Source organism: Microcaecilia unicolor, unplaced genomic scaffold (assembly GCF_901765095.1).
Source record: "Microcaecilia unicolor unplaced genomic scaffold, aMicUni1.1, whole genome shotgun sequence".
NCBI classification, from domain to species: Eukaryota; Metazoa; Chordata; class Amphibia; order Gymnophiona; family Siphonopidae; genus Microcaecilia; species Microcaecilia unicolor.
In genome coordinates this window covers 62,723-84,854 of record NW_021963452.1, presented here as the reverse complement: position 1 = coordinate 84,854, position 22,132 = coordinate 62,723, and the positions used below count along the sequence as shown (strand labels likewise).

Below are 22,132 nucleotides of genomic sequence, written 5' to 3'. Positions count from 1 at the left end.
TATATATTAAAATGACTGAAAAAATAGGATTTTACTAAAGACTCGCATTAAAATAATATTCTAAATATGAATAAAACATGCACATGGTCACTTATGTTTTCACTTTTTTTCATAACAGTATTGACTGCACCACTATAAAATATTGCCTTCTCAATGTGAGACAAACTGTATAATACCTTGAAAATAGCCTCTCAGCTTCTCCACAGCACAGTATTCTAATAGCGAAAGTGTCTGGGAAGTAGTCTAGGTGCAAGATATACAGTTACTTTTATACCTATGAACCTTGGAGCTAAGTACCAAAGTGTTGCCTTGAATATTAGCTAGAGATTATGCAGGTAAAAAGTGTACTTGTGTACCATATGCTTGTTATATCTGTGGGACACTCTGCACTAGGAAATATGCATTTATTTCAAATTAAATACAGGCATGCATTTTCCCCTCTCCTCATTCAATAATGTCTCCTGGGATACTTTTTTTTAGTGACTTTTCCATTAAGGGCAATTGTCTAACTCATATCAAGACAACTAGATTCTTTTGAAAATTGTCCTTGCTCTGACAATATAGACTAACAAATACAGGCCTCATAAATGCCAACAATTTCTTTTGTCTTCCCCATGACTACAAACAGTAGTTGCTATTCATCTGCAATGTCAGTTGTTTCAATATGCTTCATAGAGTAGCAAAAGAAATTATAGTCTTGCAACTCATGACACTGGAAGTTTGCCTGTGCCCTCTGCAGCAACCACTGCTTCCGGATAAAGGCCTGTCATCATGGCTGGTTAGGTGAGCATAAAGCAACACAAATGAAGGTCCCTGCACTCTCTCTTCAGCTCTTCCGCAGCCTCAGATCATTGCTGGTTACAAAGGCAGACAGTGATGTATTCTCAGGGGCATCTTCTTTCTTGAGATTCAAGAATGATTCTCTGGTTATTTGAAGGATTTCTCGTAAGCCTTTGTTCTCCTGCTACAAGAAGATTTAAAAGAGCAGCATTTGAGAATGCACATTTTTCCCCTACATATGGCAATTTCAACAGAGTTCACAAAAGCTGGTTATACTAATATATAAGAGGGGGTCCATTCAAATGCACATATTGATACATTTCCATGCATCCTTAATTATATGGCTTTTTCCATGGATGTAGTTCTTTCGTGTACAGGGGATGTGTGGCAATTCAGCAGCATAACACTTGGTTCATGAGATTGTATACAACAGAAGCAGTGCATGCAAATAATTATGTCTCAATATTCATTAAGGATAAGCTGACTGGTTTGCAGTTTGACTTCCATCAATGGGACTGAAATACTTGTCCTTGAATTCTCCTTACCAGTTGAGTTTTCAGGATAGCCTTAATGAATATGCATAGGATGTATTTTCATACACTACCTCTAATCTGTGCCAATATACCTCATGCACACATTAGGGATATTAAAAAAAAAAAAACGACTTGAGGGGATCTGGAAAACTGTTTTGAGCACCACTAGGTTACAACACTGGTGGGAAAAACACATGATTCCCGAGGAACATTTATCCTGCTTTATTCAGTTCTACAGATTCCATGACAATACAACTACACACCTGCAAGGAGATTTTCAACAAATTCAACTTTCAAATTGCATATCCTGAATAAAGCAAAAATCAAATGGAAAAGTAAAATATTGATAGTATCAGCAATTACATGTGACTATTTTTTTCAGTAATGGCTTTTTCTCCCTGCATGGAAGGAGTTTTCCACTGCTGTTATCACAGTGTATAGTAGAAGTCTATGATAGTTAAGCCCAATTACATATAGTAACATACTAAATGATGACAGATAAAGACCTGAATGGTCCATCTAGTCTGCCCAACAAAATAAACTCATTTTACATGGTATGTGATACTGTCTACGTATACCCGAGTTTTTTTGACCTTGCTATTTTCAGAGAATAGACCATAGAAGTTGGCCCGGCACTGTTCTTGTACTAAAAGTTCTGAAGCTAACATTGAAGCCCCTTAAAATTTACACACCAGCCCATCCATATCTATTCAGTTACAATCAGGGCATAGACTGTAGAAGTCTGCCCAGCACTGGTTTAGCTTCCCAATTACTGGCGTTGCCACCCAATCTCCACTAAGATTCCGTGGATCTATTCCTTCTAAACAGGATTCCTTTGTGTTTATCCCACCCATGGTTGAGTTCCATTACCATTTTCATCTCCACCACCTCCGCAGGAGGGCATTCCAGGTATCTACCACTCCTTCCGTGAAAAGATAATTTCTTGACATTACTCCTGAGTCTGATCCCTTCAAACCTCAATTCATGTCCTCTAGTTCTACCACCTTCCATCTCCGGGAAAAGGTTTGTTGCTTTAAATTAGGTTGCTTTAATTTAATAAATTGTTATGCCACACACCTCTGTACTTCACCTATGTGCATGCCATCAAACCCTAGCATGTACTTTCTGCTAGTTGGTATTCTTTCAAAGGTTCATTAAGAGTGCGCTGGCAATTTAACACATAAATGGACCAAAATACCACCATTTTGAGGGTGACTAACTGGGGCTTTTGGTTTCAGCGAAAACACTGCCCTGCACCTTCCCTCTCCCCCCCCCCTGCAAAAGGATATCCTCCAGCCATCCTCCTCTCCGGGCCACTCACAAACTCCACCTTCCCCACACCCTCCCCTGGCCTACCTTCAAAGTTCTAGTGGCCTCTTTGGACAAGAGGATCCAAATTCGCTCCTGGCTCTGCAGTCAAAATGACTGCTGTGGCTCCCCGCAAGAGGTCACAACAGCCATTTTGAGTTTGGAACGGGTGTGGGCATGAGCAACTGGGGATTACTTCTGCCCATGAAAACTTCCCTCTTATTATCCTAATTAGAATTGACTATAAGTTAAGACTATAAATGAAGAGATGTACTAGAGGTGGGCAGAGTTGGGGAGGGTGGGGTGGGAATGAAGACTGACCTAAGCCCTGCTGTGCTTTCTAGAGGCTATCTGTTAATGCGACCTCACCTTGAGTATTGCGTTCAATTCTTGTCGCTGTATCTCAAAAAAAAAAAAAAAAAGATATAGTGGGACTTAGAAAAGGTCAAAGAAAAGCAACCAAAATGATAAAAGGGATGAACTTCTTCCCATATGAGGAAAGGCTAAAGAGGTTAGATGTTAGAGCTCTTCAGCTTGGAAAAGAAAGACAGCTGAGGGAGGATATGATTATGGTCTATAAAATCCCAAGTGGTGTAGAACTGGATAGAAGTGAATCAATTTGTCACATTTTCAAAAAGTACAAAGACCAGGGACCGCAATGAAATTACATGGAAATATTTTTTTGAAACAATAGGAGGAATATGTTTCACTCAAAAATAGTTAGCTCTGGAACTTGCTGCCAGAGGATGTGGTAACAGCGGCTAGACATATCTGGATTTTAAAAGGTTTGACAAGTTCTGGAGGAAAGTCCATAGTCTGTTATTGAGATGGACATGGGGAAGCCACGGCATGCCCTGGGATTGGTAGTGATGCAGGAATTACCACTATTGTTAGCAGAATCTGTGGTACTTTCAGGAGTCAAACACCACACACCAGAATAAGAGAGAAGTCTTCTTTATTTGCCAGCAAAGCAAAGTAAGACATCAGCGCTAGACCCTCCTTCTCTGTGTTTTGTGTCTTCTGTGTCCTGCGTCTCCTGTCTTGTTCCTTCTCGTCTAACGTAAGCTGCTTCTGTTCTCATTTATATATTGTTCCTAAACCCCGCTATCCCCCCTTTCTCACCAGATGGTAAATAATAGATTGATTACCCTGTCTTGAACTAATTAGTCTCTACACATTTACTCAAATATCAGTTACATAGGTTCAGATATTTCCTAAACTGACCTATGACCTGGGGCCGTCTCAAACTAGACAATGTGGCACCTATCTCCTGCATTTATTATTATTAAATTCTCAGATTCCCAGCTAACTCATACTAACTTAAATGCTAACTTGGCTCTGGCATTCATTAGGGGCCAAGGGCCAGTCCTACACTTAACTATAATCCATCAAGGAAAAGAGTTGACTTTTCCTGACATCTTCACCTTTTAGCTTCATACACAGACCTAGCTAGGACTGTGGATAATTCAAACCAGATGATGACCTCTTAAACTGCAGACAAATCTCACTTGAAAAGTCAGACAAAGATGTACACTGAATTGAAAAGATATTTTACAGGGAGAAATAGAACTTATTAATTAAAACAGAATAAAACATATTTTAAAATAAGCAGAAATCAGAATTCCTTATAAGACAAAATCTAAAATTATCAAGAAATTATTTAAATCTAAACTATCTCCTTCTCTAAACAGCATTCAGCCTAATCTTTTAAAACTGCCTGCTTGCTGATCCCCTCGAGACTGTCCAGTATGCCTTGCTTAGAATGGCATCCAGATGTGGTTTTTATGAACTAGCCTTAACAATCCATCACTCAAAAAGGGACAAAGAAAGTTTTATTTCTCACTGACCTTTCTAACCTCTAGTCTAGCAAAAGCTAGACATTTGAGTAATTAAACCAGATGGCATTCTACCACTTGCAGGACTGAACCAAAGTTAACAGAATTAACAAATTAATATGATTCTCTGTCCAGGCTGCCTCAGTAGCATGGAATACTGCTAATTGGGTTTCTGCCAAGCACCTGCGACCTGGATTGGCCACTGCTGGAAGCAGGATATTGGGCTAGATGGACCACTGGTCTGACCCAGTATAGCTATTCTTATGTTCTTATAGGTTGCATTTTCAGCCAAAACAAGCATTGCTAAATCCAGATTTGGGGCTGGTTTCAGTGCCGAAGCCAAAACCAAAGTTTGATCAGCTTCTACCACCATTTATGCACCTTCCTGCCACCTGAAAATGGATGGCTCCATATAGAATGCCCCCTATTATGACTTGGTTAAAGTTGTATGCAGATTTTTATTGTGCCACCAACAAAACAAACAAAAGCACTTATGCAGTCAGCAGTACTGCCAGTCGCATAAGTACTTTTGAAAATTGGTGTCTTTTTGTCCAGAGATACAAAATATCTAGTTTAGGAAATATAGACATGGTGCACACTTGATCAATTAAATATTTTTCTTTTTGATCGACCCAGGGAGAAAGACAGTTGAGTTGAAGTCATTGTTTTAGAAGATCTCGCAAGACTGCTTGGTCAGAACTATTGATTCTTTGAAGTGAAAGCAAGAATAGACGGCCAAGTTTCAGCCTTACATATTTCCTGTAAGAAGGCTGGACAGACATATAGTACTGATGTTGGTATGGCTCTGATCTGATGCACTTCTACTTTGTCTTAGATGGCCATGCCAGCTTGTACATAATAAAAATGAATGCATTTTGCTATCTAGTTAGAAGGTTCTCTTTATTATTGCTGTTTCTGGACAATTTGGATCAAAAGAAAAAAGGTTGATTGCTTTTCAAGTCCCAAAACACAGTGACAAGATGCAGCAAGAAAAAAACTAAAATTTTGATCACCATTCCTGCAAAAAAAAAAAAAAAAAAAAAAAAAGGTCAGTCAATCCAGGAATAGACCTATTATAGCAGGCTTTGGCAGGGGATAGAACCTATAAGGGATACCAACCTGTAAGACACCCACTCCTCCCCAAAGGATACCACTGCAAAATGCCTTCACTGCCTTGGTGAACGATACACCAATAACAGCACTCAAATTAGTTTTAGAAAAGGAGGATGAACTCCCAATGTACCAAACCTTTCTCCAAAAATTTCAAAAGAGCTGAAAACAGAAAGCTGTCACTCCTTGGAGACTCATGCAAGGCACAATGTGGAAACAGTTCAAGGGACAGAAAAAAAAAAAAAGGTTAAATGCCTCCTAGGATCCTCAGCTAGCAGGAATGTGAACCAAAATGTTAAGTTTTAGAATCCTTATTTTCTTATTTCAGTATTATCCACCTGAAAAAAAAAAAAAGTCACCTAGCTAGTACAAGCACCTCTGTAGTGCAAAGAGACTTCCAAATGGGTGGGGGGGGGGGGGGGGGGAGAATTCAGCCCTCTGTCAGCACTATAGTAGTTTTAGACATTTGATCTGTTCACAGTAAAAGGGGAAGAGAGGCTCCAAACCTGTGACCTCTAATACATGTATATGTAGCAGGGCATTGACAAGAAACTAATTACAGTTTCTGGGAAAACTCCCAGTAAAATTAGATGGAAAACTGTTTGGTTCTGGAGACATACAGAAAAGGAAGGGCCTTTTTAGCTTCTAAAATCCCCACTAAAAGTTAATACGCCCTCTTTTTGCCTTTCATCCAGTTTAAGATGTGGAATGCTACTCAAAAACTTTTGATATGGAGTTTTGTGCATCCATTGAGCTTGCAAACTATAAGAGTATGGTAGTCCTTGTTTTAAATTTATTTCAGTTTGATATACTGCTATTAGGTATGTCAGACCCAGCGGTTTACAAATATAAAATTCTATAGAGAGGCATACGTATGGAATAGGAAAGTCACAATATTGTTTTTCAAAGGCAGAGTAAAAAATGTCTAGTTTTGATTCAGGCTAACGTTTAGTATCATTCTCCTCACAACGCTCTGTCATTGGGATCTAGACTAAAAGCTTTTTGGAACAAAGGTCTATAACCTAAGATTATAATACTATTTTACCCACTATTGAGGTACCTGATTCAAGAGTATGGGGGCCAACAACACTGAAAATGGAGTCACAGATGGATTGCAGATGAATATGGCAGAAGTAAGGAATAACTAGTACATTTTGATTCGATGATCATAAGAGTCTGGATGATTTATATAGTATCAGTTATTTAAAAAGCAGAACAAATGGTCTTAACCTTTGACAGAGCCATATTTAGTACACTGGGACAGTGGTCTGTTGGGACTAAGGGTGCCAAACAGATGTTGTGTAAGGCCTGCATATTAGGTAGGAAATGTATCTTATTTATTGGACACAGGATCACCCGCCTTCCTTCTGGCATTGGAGGAACAAATTGCATGAGCTGATGACTTGGGAATCCAGAGGAGCAGGTGGGTCTCCGGGGAGGCAGCGGAGGTTCTTAGCAGTCTGGGGGCCATATTTAGACACAATTTCTCCTTGGGGGCGCAGCCAAATATTGAATAGATTGCCATGGGGTAGATAGATCTCTCAATTCCAAAAGCAGTGCTCTGGGATGGGGGGAGGTAAGGGTAGGATGGGGGGGTTAAGTGGGTTAGGGCTCGGGAGGAACGATGTTACAAAGACATTACTATGTGATATAGGAACTTCTTGGTTATGGAGCGCTGTTTTCAATAATAATCAATGTGGTTCACACAATTAGGGACTATGAAAGGTTCATAAAAAGTTATCATAGAAATAAGAATTGAAATTGTCCAAGCTACTAACAGTGTCCAAGGAGACAATATCCATAGGTATAGAAGAAGGTTAGTTGCTTAAGCGTTCGTTTTATTTCTTCACTTTGGGAATAACCAAGATAATTACTGCTTTAGGAGTTACGTCACTGGTAGCATTAATATTAATATGGTTGGCACAGCTGGAATTCACACTAAAGGTGAGGAGGGAGGGTTAGGGGGGAAGGGAGGAACATTTTATTAAAAGGGTTGATGATGGCTTATATCATTTTGTTGTACCTTGAACGTTTGCTGTTGGCCTTTGGTTTTAAACCAGCTATTGTTGTATTAACAAGATTTGTCATCAATAAAAATATTGAAACATAAAAACCAGAACAGGGATACCAGATTGTAATTTTGTGCACCAGTATTAGTAGTGTAAATTTGACTCTCTATTGGACTAGAAGCCAGTTCTCCTATGTGATCCCATTTTCTTGCACCTTCTTTTAGTTTTATTAAAGTATTTTGAATTCAATTGCAAGCATCAGAGTTCTATATGTCAAATCCCTGGAAAAAGCATGTTACAATAGTTGAAGGTGGTGATGACCATAGATGTAATTCAGGTTATCAGAGCACTCTTCATTTATATCTTAGACAATAGGCAAAAAGTCCATGTTAGCATGCTCTTGGCCCACCCGATATTTCACCTGAAAGGATGCAAGCTGAGAAACCAGCACATTACACGGACATTGGAATCCTGATGTCGAGCCACCCATTGAAGGGGTTGGTGATCAATGACGAGCAGGAAGTGCCACTCCAATGGATAATATTGGAAGGTTTCCAGGGTCCACTTGACAGCTAAGGCCTCTCTCAATTACAGCATAATTTTGCTCTTGGGAACAACAGCTTCCAGCTAATGTATGCCATTGAGTGGTCTTCCCTCTTTCCTGGGCCAGAACAGCCCTGAGCCTCAGTTCCAAGGCATCGGTCTGGAAGATAAAGGGAAGGTCAAAATCTGGGCTGATCAGCACTGGTTCTGAACAAATAGCCTTCTTTAGTGTTTGGTACGCCACGTCCAATTCCTCTGTCCAGTGTACCTTTCTCAGGAGCTTCTTTCTGTAGGAGGTGGGTTAGTGATTTGGCTTTCTCAGCAAATTCAGGAATGAACCGATGGTAACCCACGATCCCAAGAAGGCTCAAACTTGCTTCTTTGTCTGGGGATATTGGCACCCTCGTGATCGCTTCTAACTTTCAGCTCTGGGGTCTCACTTGCCCTTTCCCAACCGAGTACCCCAGATACTGGACTTCTTGTCCTCCCAAGAAAACAAAGATTTGCTGTCAATCCAGGGGTCCTGTAGACTATCCAGCACGGCTTCTACTTGGATAAAATGAGACCTCCAATCTTTGCTGTAATGACAATGTCATATAGGTAGGCAGCAGCACAGAAAGAGAGTGGGAAATGGACCAATGACTCCAGGAGAACGGGAGATAAGATTTCAAAGAACCACTTTATGAGTCATTGAATAAAGTGGTTCTTTGAAATCTTATCTCCCGTTCTCCTGGAGTCATTGGTCCATTTCCCACTCTCTTTCTGTGCTGCTATTTTTACGTGGGAGTTAGTGTTCATCCACTTAGGTGGATTACTCTCTCCTTTTTTGGACCGGACCATGACTTCCCGGGCATGGGAACATACACTATGATATAGGTAGGCAGCCACATATCTGCCATGGGGTCGAAGTAGGCGATCCACAAGGCATTGGAAGGTAGCCGGGGATCCAAGAAGGCTGAATGGGAGTACGGTAAATTGAAAACAGACCCTGGGATGTCAAAAAGGCAGTCTTCTCCTTGGCAGCTGGGGTAAGACATACCTGCCAATATCCCTTGGTCAGGTTCAGGGTTGAAATGAATCGGGCCCCTCCCAGTCGCTCAACAAGTTCAACCACCCTTGGAATTGGATAGGCCTCTAGCTTGGAGACAGCGCTCACCTTCCGAAGGTCGATACAAAAATCAGATGCTTCCATCTGGTTTGGTACTAACACAATGGGAGATGCCCAATTGCTTGTGGACTCTTTATAACTCCCAATTTTAATATTTCAGCAACCTCCTTCACCACTGCTTGATGCCAGGGCTTCCAGGATGCACTATGGGTGCTGCCAGACTACCACTCCGGGTTCGGTAATAAAAAAAATAAATCGTGAGTCGCAAAGTGGATCTGACCTGGCCCTTCGGAAAATATATCTGCATTCTGGTGTACCAACTGCTCTAGATTGGCATTCTGCGAGTTGGAGAACTGGGCCATTTCAAGTCCCATTTGGCAACCAGAGTCCATCAGGGCCTCTAGCTCAAGGTCATCTTGTTGCACTAGAGCTGAAGTCAGGGGAATCCATTTCTTCAACAAGTTGATGTGAAGACCTTCGCTTTGTCCTTTTTGTCAGGCTATGCCACCTTGTAGTTGACAGGCCTATCCTTTCTACAACTTGAAAGGACCCTTAATAGCTTGCTTTAAGAAGAGCTTAGAAGAACTAAGACTCTACCCCCAGCTGGAAGGTTCGTTGAACCGCCTTCTGGTCGTAGGCTTGGACACGCTTGAGCCTTCTCCAGGCAAAGCTTGGCAGCCTCCCCGGCTTTCTTTAGCCTTGTGTGAATGATCGAGTACATATTCTGCCAAGTTCGTTACTGGGCTGGGTTCCTCTTCCCAGTCTTCTTGAACTACATCAGGACAACTCAAGGGCCTTCTCTCATGTAGCAGTTCAAATGGGAGAGAATCCTGTTGAACTCTGGGACACCTTCGGAATGGCAAACAGTTATGTATGGGAGTAGAGAATCCCAGCCACAAACTTCCTCAGCATCTGTTTCAACATTTTACTAAAGCGCTTCACCAGACATCTGTCTGGATGGTATACCGATGTTTTCACCTTCAGCAAGGGACAGACTTGCTTCATAATGCTGGACACAAAGGTAGTACCTTGGTCCGTCAATATCTCTGCTGGAATCCCCATCCGTGAGAAGACCTCCACAGCACGTTAGCCATGGTGGTGATTTTCATGTTGCATAATGCAATAGCCTCTGGATAACGCGCAGCATAATCCAGGATGTACTTATGGCCTAGGGTAGTACATTCCAATGGTCCCACAAAGTCCATAGCTATCCGCTTGAATGGAGTGTCAACAAGGGGCAGGTGGAACCCTCACAGAACTACTTGGCTGGCAGGTTGGGCAAGACTGACAAAAGAGCTTTACCTGCTTAAATACCCCGGTCAAGAAGAACCAGGCTAAAATCTTTTCCCAGGTCTTCTCCTCGCCCAGGTGACCATCTAGCAGGTGACTCTGTGCTAGCTGCACGACTTGCCTACCATATGTTTTTGATAACTATAATAAAATAAACAACTCCTTCCCTTTCCATATCTGGCTCTGGGGTAGGTGGCGCTCTGGGTGAGATTACAGATAGTGTCTCTCCCACTTTCATACAACACAAGGTGTTCCTGGTTCAAGTGTACAAATGCACTATCTAGAGGGAGTAAGTTGGGTTGGCAGGGGACCATGACATGCTTCTGAGCTGCACTTTCCTAGGGCCCTAGTGGCATTCTAGGCAACTGTTCTACACAGTGTACCATAAAGTCAGCTCTGTGTCCATCTATGGATTACTATTCCAAGTCTGTGCTTACTTCAAGCTGAATTATACGCTCCTGCTCATTGGAACCTCGTTGCTCATCAATTTCAATGGCTCTTCTTATGACTGCTGTCATTTCACCGATCTTGTCAACATGGACTTGTAGTTCCTAAGTAAAATGACATTAGAGTCAGTGCCTTAAAATTTGATTATTTACAAGGTACAAAGCACATCCTTTCTTTACAACCCACATTTGATATGATCATTAAAATCAGTTGAGGTTCTATTGTAAAAATAACCCCATAAACACTAATACACATCTACAGACAAGGATGCTCTAAGTTTCATCATTGACAAACTTTAGGCACTGTGTTAAAAACATAGTATACCGAGCTTTTCTTTAGCTTTTCAATAAAATGTTAGAACAAAAATGCTTTTTTCAACATCTACTCATGCCATGCTTCATTAAGCATGGGATTCACTTATGTACTTTATTGGTCTGAAGCATTATTGAGCAAATGAGATTCATAACCGACTATGGTCAAAAAGATTTGAATTACTACTACTACTTAACATTTCTAAAGCGCTACTAGGGTTATGCAGCGCTGTACAATTTAACATGGAAGGACAGTCCCTGCTCAAAGAGCTTACAATCTAAAAGACAAATGTAGAGTCAATCTGATAGGTCAGACAGATTGGGGCAGTCTATATGTTCGAAAGGTTAGGTTCCGAAAGCAGCATTGAAGAGGTGAGCTTTAAGCAAGAATTAAGCTGTAGGGGTCTTTCCTGCTGTCTCACCTTTGCTGGTTAAGCCTGAACCATCTTTTCCTGAACTAAATATGGATTCTGCAGCCTGATGCCTCAATACATCATCAACCAGCTTTAATCATATGCCACGCACCCTCCCTGACCATTTTCAAGTCCTTACTCAAAGCCCATCTCTTCTCCCTTGCTTTTGGCGCCTAACCACCTTCCCCATTCATGATACCTACACTTACTACATAGTTTGTTACCTTTAGATTGTAAGCTCTCTTGAGCAGGGACTGTCCTTCCCCATGTTTAAACTTGTACAGCGCTGCTTAACCCTGGCAGTGCTATAGAAATGCTAAGTAGTAGTAGTAATCAAGGAAAAATACTTCTTGGTATAACTGTTCTAGTGACTTCACCATCCAAGGACATGTGTTTATGTGCACTAGCCAGCCACCTTATCTCCTGGGAAGGTGTATAGAGGAGCATGCCTTACAGAGACAGAGTCTCCGGTACATCTGTGAATCATGGAGGGGAGTTTGCTACCATCAGGTTTGTGACTGATAAGATTCTTGCTGGAATCACAAGACCTCATTGTTATGACTGTGGGTACTGTGCTAGACAGAAGTACATAGTTTGTGATTGGTCCACAGGTGTCACCTAGACTTAGAGAAATGCAAATGCTGGACAGGAGAGAAAGAAACAGGGGTAAGAAGAGAAGATTGCCTGGTGAATAGAGCTAGAGATAGAGACTATTTTTCCTAAACACCTGAACTCTGTGCTGAGCACTGCATGAAGTATGGTTTAAAAGCAGCTCTCTGTGACTTTCTATGAACTGAGTAACCAGCTGCACAGAGCAGTGACCATGGACTTTTCCTTATCTACAAGGGCTTACAGGTGCACTCTGCTAGAGCCAGAAGAAATCTGATTCTACACATCACCTGGCATCTACAGGACCACTAGGGCAAGAAAAGCAGAATTTCCTTCTTATATCTCAGGTATTAGTTAGCTTCTTTGCCTATAATACCGCTGGTGTTGGTAATCTTTTCTCAGGATATATTATAGTTGTATATACACATGTATACATACATATTATATCTACCTATCTAGATCTATATATACACACACATTTTTTTTCTTATATCTATTGGTGTAATAATCAGTAGATTTTGGTAGTGTACAGAGTTTTGTAACTTGTTTTGCATTTTGCCATATTGTTATTTCACTATTCCTAGTCCTGCATTCCCCCTCCTAAGCACATCAGCCCCTTGCTGGGGGTAGGAGGAGAAGGGGGAGGGAAGCATCCTCCTCCTCACTTCCCTGTCATCCTCCTCCCAACCTTCTTGGCTGCCCCCCTCCATTACAGTGTCTCCCCCTCGCATCCCTTCTCTTGTTTTGTTCCTCCTCCTCCCAGCACAGTGTTTCCCTTTTGCCATCTTCCTCTTCCTTTCCTGGGTACAGCATCTCTCCCTTGATTCCCTCTTGTCCTCCACCCCACTTCCAGGCACAGCATTTCCCATCACTTCCCTCTAGTTTTCTTCCCTTCCCCTGGGCACAGTGTGTCCCCCTCATGTAACTCTCATCTTCCCCTCCCCCCCCCAACCACAATGTCTCCTTCCTCACTTCTCTTTCATCCTCTTCCTCTCCCCCCAGGCACAGCTTCTTTCCCATCACTTTCCTTTCATCCTCTTCCTTGCCCCCTCTTTCCTTCCCTAGGGTACAGTGTCTGCCCCTTAATTCCCTTTTATCATTTCTCTCTCTCCCCTCGGCACTGCTTCTCCCTCTCATTCTCTTCCTCCTGTCCCCACAGTACAGCATCTCCCCTTTGCTTCCCTTTCACCCCCCCCCCTTCCTTGCCCTCTTTTTTCATTCTCTCCCATCTCCCAGGTTATCTTCCCCTTGCTTCCCTCCCTGTTTTCTTCCCCCCTCAGGTCAAAAAACTTTCTTGCTGCCCCCAGGTCCAGCTTTTTCCCTCCCCTCCTCCTGTACCCCCTCAGGTTCAGCTTCTCCTCCTCTCTCCTCCCATCCTCTGGTCCAGCATTTCTTCTTGCATCACCCCCATATTTGCAGTAGCAAAGGGACAGCACAGGGCCTTTGAGCTCCTACACACACTTTCGTTCTGCCACATTCTGCCCCCGTCATTTCTGCTGCCACTTCTTTGCTAAACCTCTGAATTAACACTAGGTATGGGATTTACGTTTACATTAGGCACTTACACCCCACAAGATCCCGTAAGAACTCCCTGCGGTTTACACTATCATCAAATTACAAGGCATTCCCTGCGAGCTACAAGGTTTAAGGATACATTTCATTACTTATTAGTTGAAAAATAAAAATATTTCCTGATTTGCCAAGACTACAAGCACTGGAACTGAAGTAATTATTGAAATTGTGTGTTATTTTTCAGAATAAGTGATACTTGTTTTTTGACCCTAAATAACTGATAGAATTTATTGTGTTTAGAGAAGTATCTGCCCCACTACTCACTGAGGTCTGCTAGAATTATGTCTGGAGTTGGTTGTGTTCTGTAAAAATGTAGATGAATATTTCTTCACTTTATTGTGTAATCTTGGATCTTCATATTGTGGTCAGTTTATTATTTTATTTCCTTTATATTGCCTCAATTTATGTTCAAATTATTTCTATTAGTTGCAGCCTGATGATTGTGATTTGTATTATTTGAAATTGAAAATAAAAAAAGAGTTTAAAAAAGTTGAAAAAGATATGTTTTTTTCTTAAACCATTTAGACTGCCCAATTGTTCTAATATTAAAAGGTAATGAATTCCACCATTTCACAGACTGAAAAAAAAATCCATCAAAGACAGAACTTTAAATAACACCCTTGAGGCAAGGATACTACAGAAGAACCAGTCTTATCTAATGGAGAACCATGACATTGTGAAAACAATCACAAAGTCTGACTAGACATGCAGGAGCAAAATGTCATTCAAAATAGAAAAAGTAATTGTACACAATTTAAACACAACCTCATGCCTTCACAGGCAGCCAGTGCAATTTCCACAAAAATGGTTAGCTGGTTCATACTGAGAACTACAAATCAGTTTAGACGCTATATTTTGAAACATCTGAAGCTTTTTCCAGGGACCTTCTGATAAACCTACTAATACTGCATTGAAGTAATCTACCTGCTGTAAAATTGATGACTATACCAAAAAGTCTAAAAGCATTAAAATTCAATTTAGATCTAATCTCCTTAATCCTTTCATATCATAAAATCCTTCTACCATCTGATTCATATGACGTTCAAAAGATATTCAAAGATTACCCCTACAATCTTTGTTTTTCCAACTGAAATGATTCTCCTAAAGGCTTATATTGGGTTCCTGAAACTATAAAATTTTGTTTTTTTTTCATAATTTAGCTTTAATTAGAACATTGAAGTCCATTCATTTAAGATTTTAAAGTCATACTCAATTCTATTAATTTCTGAAAGGGAATTTGAAAATGGAACCACAAAAAGGAACCACAACTTAACATCAGCATATATACATGTATACGTACACATACATATTAATAAAACCATTTTTGTTAAAAAGAACTGCTCGCTAGGACATCAAGACATAAAAAAAGAATGGGAGAAAGTGGGGATCCCTGTGGGACTCCACAATCTGGAATCCTATGTGAAGAACATCCACCTTCTTTACTTGCTATTATTGAAACTTAAGAAATCCCTCAATTCATCAAAGGACAGCACCCACTATTCTATAAAAATCTAATAGTGTCATGAACCACTAAAATCAAAAGCAGCAGACATGTCAAATTGAATCATCAACACACTATTGCCCCTACTTATTTCCATTCTAGCACAGGCTAACAAAGAAGTCACTATGGATCTAAAATTTCTACTAAACTATGATTGGGATTCTGGAAGAACGTGATAATTTTCTAAATATTCTGCCAATTGATTTGCTACTATAGACTCAACTAATTTAGTTAATAATTGTACAGACACAATTGGCCAGAAATTTGTTACATCAGACAACAAAAGCTTCAGTTTTTTGGGGTACTGGTGTAAGTAGTATTCTGCTCATCTCCCTAACCAGAATAAATTCAATACACTTCTGTAAATAATTCAAAAATACTAGTGAAGAATGTTTCAGAAGATTATGAGGACAATTATCCAAAGCACAATGTGATAAAGAAAGCTAATAAGGTATCAATTCTGTTTCCTGGGTATCAGTACGCTGCCAAAGGGAGCTGTGTGCGCGATCCATTTGCAGCCCGAGACCCTGAAGCAGCAGCGAAACGCTGGCCACCGTCAGCTTAGGGCAGCCTTTGAGGGACCGCACAGCGGGAGCAGCATCTGATTGAGAACATTGAACAGAGATAAGTATGAACCCGTTATTTATGGGATATTTTTCTGTGTTCCTGGTGTAGCATTCAATGCATTGAAGATCAGTTAATTCAAAAAAATCTAAATAAAGTGTTTTTGGCCACAGCGTAGAGATTTTACATAGCTGGGGCCTCAGGGTTTTTTGCCTATGATGAAGAGAGGACTATTTTGTCCGTTTAGCTTGTTGAGACTAATTTTATAGTCTCTAAAGCTCTTTGAGACTTTTTCCCTGATTGTTATTTCTTATTGCGTGGATTTATTTGCTTTGTTTTGAATTTTGACCTTTATCCACACCACACACCCTTTAGTGTATCTTAAATGATAGCCATGTCCTATCAGAAATTACATCTCCTGAATTCTTAATGTTGTAGTCTACACACACACACACACGTGTAAGAGGAAAAGAAGGCCACTGGTTCTCAAACGCAGTAGCTGAAAAGATAAGGGAAAGAAGCTTAGCCTTCACAAGTTACAAGAGAGGACTCAAAAGAGGAAGATGGGCTAAAATACCTAGAAAAGCTAAGAAAAATCTGTCAGAAAAGCGAAGAGACAAATTGAAGAAAAGATAGCCAATACAGTAAAACTGGGGGACAAAACATTTTTCAGAAATGTAAGTGACAGGAGAAAGTGCCAAAATAGCATTGTGAGGCTCAATGTTGAGGGGGGAGAATAATGTAGAAGCCGATAAGGATAAAGCTGAACTGCTTAACAATTATTTCTGTTGTGTTCACGGATGAAAGGCCGGGGTAAGACCAAAGAAAACAAATACTAAGGGGGTTGGACGTGTAGCAGACCGGGACAAATTCTCAGAAGACTTGAGTTCGTGAGGAGCTAGCTAAACTAAAAGTAGACAAAGCAATGGGGCCTGATAGGATACATCCAAGGGTATTCAAGGAACTCAGATGTTCCGGCAGCTCCGCTGTTTGACCTCTTCAATGCCTCATTAGAATCTGGAGTGGTCCCTCTGCACAAGCTCATGGACCTCAACATGTATATGCTGGAAGGGAGGGGATACGATAGAGATGTTTAAATACCTCAGTAGCGTTAATACACAGGAGGTGAGCCTTTTTCAAATTAAGGAAAACTCTAGAATGAGAGGACATAGGATGAAGTTAAGAGGAAACTGGCTTAGAAAGAATCTGAGAAAATACTATTTCATGGAAAGGGTTGTGGATGAGTGGAATGGCTTTGCCAGTGGAGGTCGTGATGATGAGGACTGTTCGAATTTAAGAAAGCGTTTGACCACCTTAGGAAAAGGAGGAGGAGCTAGTGGTTATTGAGGAAGGGCAAACTGGATGGGTCATTATCTACCATCATGATTCTATGTTTTTATATATATCTACTGATGTTACGGGAAAAAAAATAAATACACACACATATATATATATATACATATCCTATATAATAAAACGCACCTCCAACATTCTGAAGCTGACTGCATGGCTGAGGCATTCCTGCTCTCTGTATCCATCTCCTGAATTGACATCACATACTTCCGGGTTTGTCACAAGCAGAAGTGACCAACCACACGAGGTTTCTCGGCTTCAGAATGTTGGAGGTGCATTCTATTAAATAGGATTGGTCAGTTCCTTGAAGCACAGCCAGAGCTCAGCTTCCTGCACAGTAACACTCAGACACCAGAGAGAGAGAGGGGGGGGGGGGGACTGATACCAGAGAGAGAGAGGTGGGGGGGGACTGACACCAGAGATAGGGGGAAGGTATCTCTGTCACACACACACTCTCTCTCACACACACACACACTCTCTCTCTCTCTCTCTCTCTCTCACAGTCAATGTCTTTCTCTCTCTCTCACTCTCACACTCTATGTCTCACACTGTATCACATTCACTCTCTATGTGTCACACAGTCACTCACACACTCTCTTGGTCTCATACACTCAGTCTCCCAGAGAGTCTATGTCTCACACACACTCTCTCTCTTGCACACACTGTATCTGTGTGAAACACATTCTCTCTCTCTCACACTGTCTCACATACGCACTTGCACACACTCTCATTCTCACACACACCACTCTCTCTCTCACAGACACACTCGCACTCAGACTCACTCTCTCTCACACACACACTCACACATTCAACTCTCTCTCTTTCACACACAGTCACTCTCACATACACTCTCTCAAACATACACACTCCGAGGAAAACCTTGCTAGCGCCCGTTTCGTTTGTGTCAGAAACTGGCCTTTTTTACTAGGTATACACATAAATCTGATGTTACGGAAATTCTTTTTACCTATGTTATGGAAATTCTTAATTTCTGTAGCTCAAAAAAAAAATCAATCATTTACTAAATAGTTTGACATTTGAACGTTATCCTACCAGCTTTGCAAGTTGTAGGTATACTGGTTATTTCAAGATTATTTTTTTCCCATACTATGTGGTTTGCTGTGATAGCACTCTTGGAATTGGATTTAAGAGGCTGTGAATCTACCTGAAGACGCTGCCGTATCAGGTCGTGGATCTTGGCACATCACCAAGAAAGGGGGCACAGCAGTAAAATTTGCGACATCCCGGATTCTACTGTATTCTAGTGTTGACTGTCAATCTTAGCTAAGGGAAATTAAATGAGTTATTGCTCGTGTACCCTTGCAGTGCTCACAATTTACTATAACTGAAATATGGATAGACATTTTCTCATTATGTGATGCCTTTCTGCTACAACCGCATAGACCTGATAATTACCTTTAATTTTTCAGGTACTATTTTGAAGAATGCTTCAGCTAGATATGATTCCTGGACTGCATGGATACTAGAACTGGCCTTACTACAAGAATTGTGATACAGGAATGTTCAGTAAGCCATTATGCTTCACTTCCTACACTTTCATGCAAGTGTTATATTTTGCATTAACATTTGTTGATGCATAATATTTGGTATATTATTTGTCCCATGGAGTGTGTTATACCTTAGTGTGTAGAATCGCTGAGATTCCGGCAGTGGGTCCACTTTTGCAGTTCATTTATAGAGTGATGTTATTTAAACTTTCATATGCAAATACCAGATATACTCTCTTCTCTTTAGTATTGCACGAGTTTTGAAAGAGGTTGGGACATTGAATGATGAGAGGGGTAATTGGGTGTTTTTTTCTTTTCTTGTTAATTTTGGTTGGAGTCTGCATTATGGTAGGAGGCGTGTGAGGTATGGACAGGAATATTGTGTTATTCTTTTTGTTGTTCTGGGTTGTGGGACTGCTGGTTGGGACAGTCTCACGACCTTTCAATTATATTGGACTTCTGGGTGCATTGCTATTTTTATCTATTATGTCCTCAATTAAGGTTATATCATGGAATGTTAATAGAGTAACTTCTCCCATCAAGAGACAAAAAATCCTGCAGGTTTGAACCATCAGGGAGCAAATCTGTTTTTTTTTTTTTTCAAGAGACACATTATCTACAATAGAGCATTTGAAGTTCAAGTGGTGGATTGGAGACTTAGTGGAGCTCCAGCTCTGAACCAACAAGCAGGACTATTCTTTTTCGGAGAGGGTTGGATGTTGAAGTGCAGCAGACTTGGAAAGATCCCAGTGGTAGATTTCTGTTGTTAAAACCACTATTAATAAAAGACTCTTGCTTCTGTGTAATATTTATGGCCCTAACGTATATGACCACAAATTTCTTAAGACAATTACTCATGGGGTACCTTGGTTGCCAGATATACCTGTTCTTATGGAAGGAGATTTTAATCTGGTACATGACCCAACCTTGGACAGATCTCACAGCTCTTTGTGAGAAGTTGGGAAACCCTAATAAAGGCATCCCATTGCCTTATTCTACTTGGATATTTTGGACATTTAGAGGACATTATACCCATGGATCGAGATCACACACATCTGTCTAGAGCTCATGAGTCTCAATCTAGAATTGGACTACTGGCTATCTCCACAACGCTTTTCCCTTCAGTTCTTGATGCGGGATTGGTCCGTACAGTGCATCTGATGCCTTGGTGTGGTATACTTTTACCCTTGGAGTCTCAGGGGACAACATGTATCATTGTAGCTTTCCTCCCACCTTTATTGGGATTATGAGTTTCACAATACATATTGCGTAAGTAGTCTGATTATCAGTCAATAATGCAGGTCACATGCACCACACACTATACTTTTTTGGAAGCCGCCAAGACAGTTTTGCGAGGGGAAACCCTGAAGTACACTTCTTTAAGCAGAAAGCACAAGATCGAGAGATTTTATGGCCCGAGAAACAGCTGATTAAAGCACACATCCAATATGGTGCGCATCCTTCACGCCATCGCAGTATTTTGTTGGCACTTCAGACTTCTGTAGGTGAACTTCATGTGCGAGCGATGAAATCAGTGAAGTATTATAGGTATCAGTTATACTGTCATAGTAACAAATCTGGGAAACTTTTGGCAAAAAGCAGTCTAGAGGTTCCTCTAATATAGGAGATGAAGTACTGGTGAGAACTGATCGTGAGATAGCAACTGTCTTTCAGAAATATTATCAACACCTGTATGCATGTCCCTCGGAGGGGGAAATGGAAAGCGAAATGTATTTAGATAGTTTTAGATTTACCAGATCTCTGAGATTCTAAACATAAGCTTTAAGCTCCTATAACTGAGGAAGAGGCAGCCCTAGCAATTCCACAAAGTGTCTTGTATAAAGCACCAGGCCCAGACGGCTTTAGGGCAGAATTTTATAAGATCCTATCCCCTTCCATTGTTCCCACCTTGCAATCTTTATTTATGCAGTTTGTGGTGGATAGAGGTTTGCCCCGGCCTTTACAATTGGCACAGATTACTTTATTATTGAAGCCAGGGAAAGATCCTACACAACCTTCTTCTTATAGAACTCTCTCTCTTTTAAATGTAGAAACTAAATTGTTTGCCAAGATTTTGGCTAATCGGTTGGCACAAGTGCAGCCATCCTTGATAGCTGAACCCCAGGCTGGCTTTGTTCGAGGCCGCACAATCATCCGGAATATGTGGAAAATTGTTATCTCGCTCAAACACATGGAACGAACACACACTCCTCCTCTGTAGATCAGTTTTGATGCAGAGAAGTCTTTTGATCGTGTTGCCTGGAGTTTCTTATTCGCTACTATGTGGAGATATGGAACTGGAGATTTTTTTTTTGAATGCCATCCAGGCACTCTACACTTCCCCTCATGCGATGATTTGGATCAATAATGTTTTCTCCTCCTCCTTTAATATACATAGAGGTACGCGACATGGTTGCCCTTTGTCTCCTTTATTATTTATCTCTTTAGATCCCTTGATTAGAGAAATTACGAGCAATCCACACATTAAGGGAATCCAGATTGAATCAAACTCTCTGCTTTTGCAGATGACATATTGGTGCACCTTACGGAGCCTTGGAGGTCTCAGTGCTTTGCAGAATCATGGTGAGTTTTCTGGCTTCAAGTTAAATTCTGAAAAGTTCTTGGCATTACCCACTGTAGAACTGGTAAGCCCATTTCTACTACGTTGGGAGATTGTTTCTTTTCGTTACCTAGGGATTCAGTTACCTTGTAAAGCTTCTCTGCTTTATGACAGTAATTTAACTGTTTTACTGGACTCTTCTAGACTGTTTGGAACAATGGATTCATCTTCCTTTATTGGTATATGGTCAAATTCAGCTTTTCAATATGGTCTTATTCCCTAAATTGCTTTATGCTATGCAGTTATTACCTTTTTGGTTACTAAAATGGGATTTAAATTCTCTGCGAAAACTTATCTAAATTTTGTTGGGCAGGCAAGAAACCAAAAAATGACAAGTATTTGCTTGGAAATATGGGGGCATGGGACTACCGAACCTGCGCATATAATCAAGCATGTTTACTTCATCATCTTAGGGATGGTTCCTTGATGAACAAGGATTTACTCCCATAGAGTATGAGACTGCGTTTTACTTCCCATGGCATATCAAATCTCTTCTACAGTACACATTGGGCTCCCTACCGCTTTGTTTCCGTCGGCGTGTGCTTCGTCCTTGTGGGAGGTTTGGCTGCATTTAGTCTTCCTTCTGGGGGGGGGGGGGGGGGGGGGGAGAATCTGGAGATTTCTGATCAACTCCCTATCCAAGGTAATCTGCAGTTTTCACTGGGAATTGGTATCAGTTTTCGGCGATGGAGCTTACGAGGTGTTCTTCTATAAAATG

At 40.9% G+C, this 22,132-nt stretch overlaps 1 protein-coding gene across 2 annotated transcripts in view; it reads right to left on the bottom strand.

Annotated features, from left to right (window-relative positions):
* Positions 1-421: 421 nt before the first annotated feature.
* Positions 422-22,132, bottom strand: part of LOC115459331 (FGFR1 oncogene partner 2 homolog) — a 67,488-nt gene continuing 45,777 nt past the window's right edge. The window contains exons 5-6 of one of the 2 annotated variants that reach the window (XM_030189173.1): positions 10,954-11,067; positions 422-964 (exon numbers count right to left, since the gene is read on the bottom strand). In XM_030189173.1, the coding sequence (XP_030045033.1) occupies positions 827-964; positions 10,954-11,067 (252 nt within the window). In that variant the 3' untranslated portion in view covers positions 422-826. Of the gene's footprint in view, positions 965-1,571; positions 1,621-10,953; positions 11,068-22,132 lie in introns of those variants that run through there. The other variant, XM_030189172.1, reaches the window with a different exon arrangement.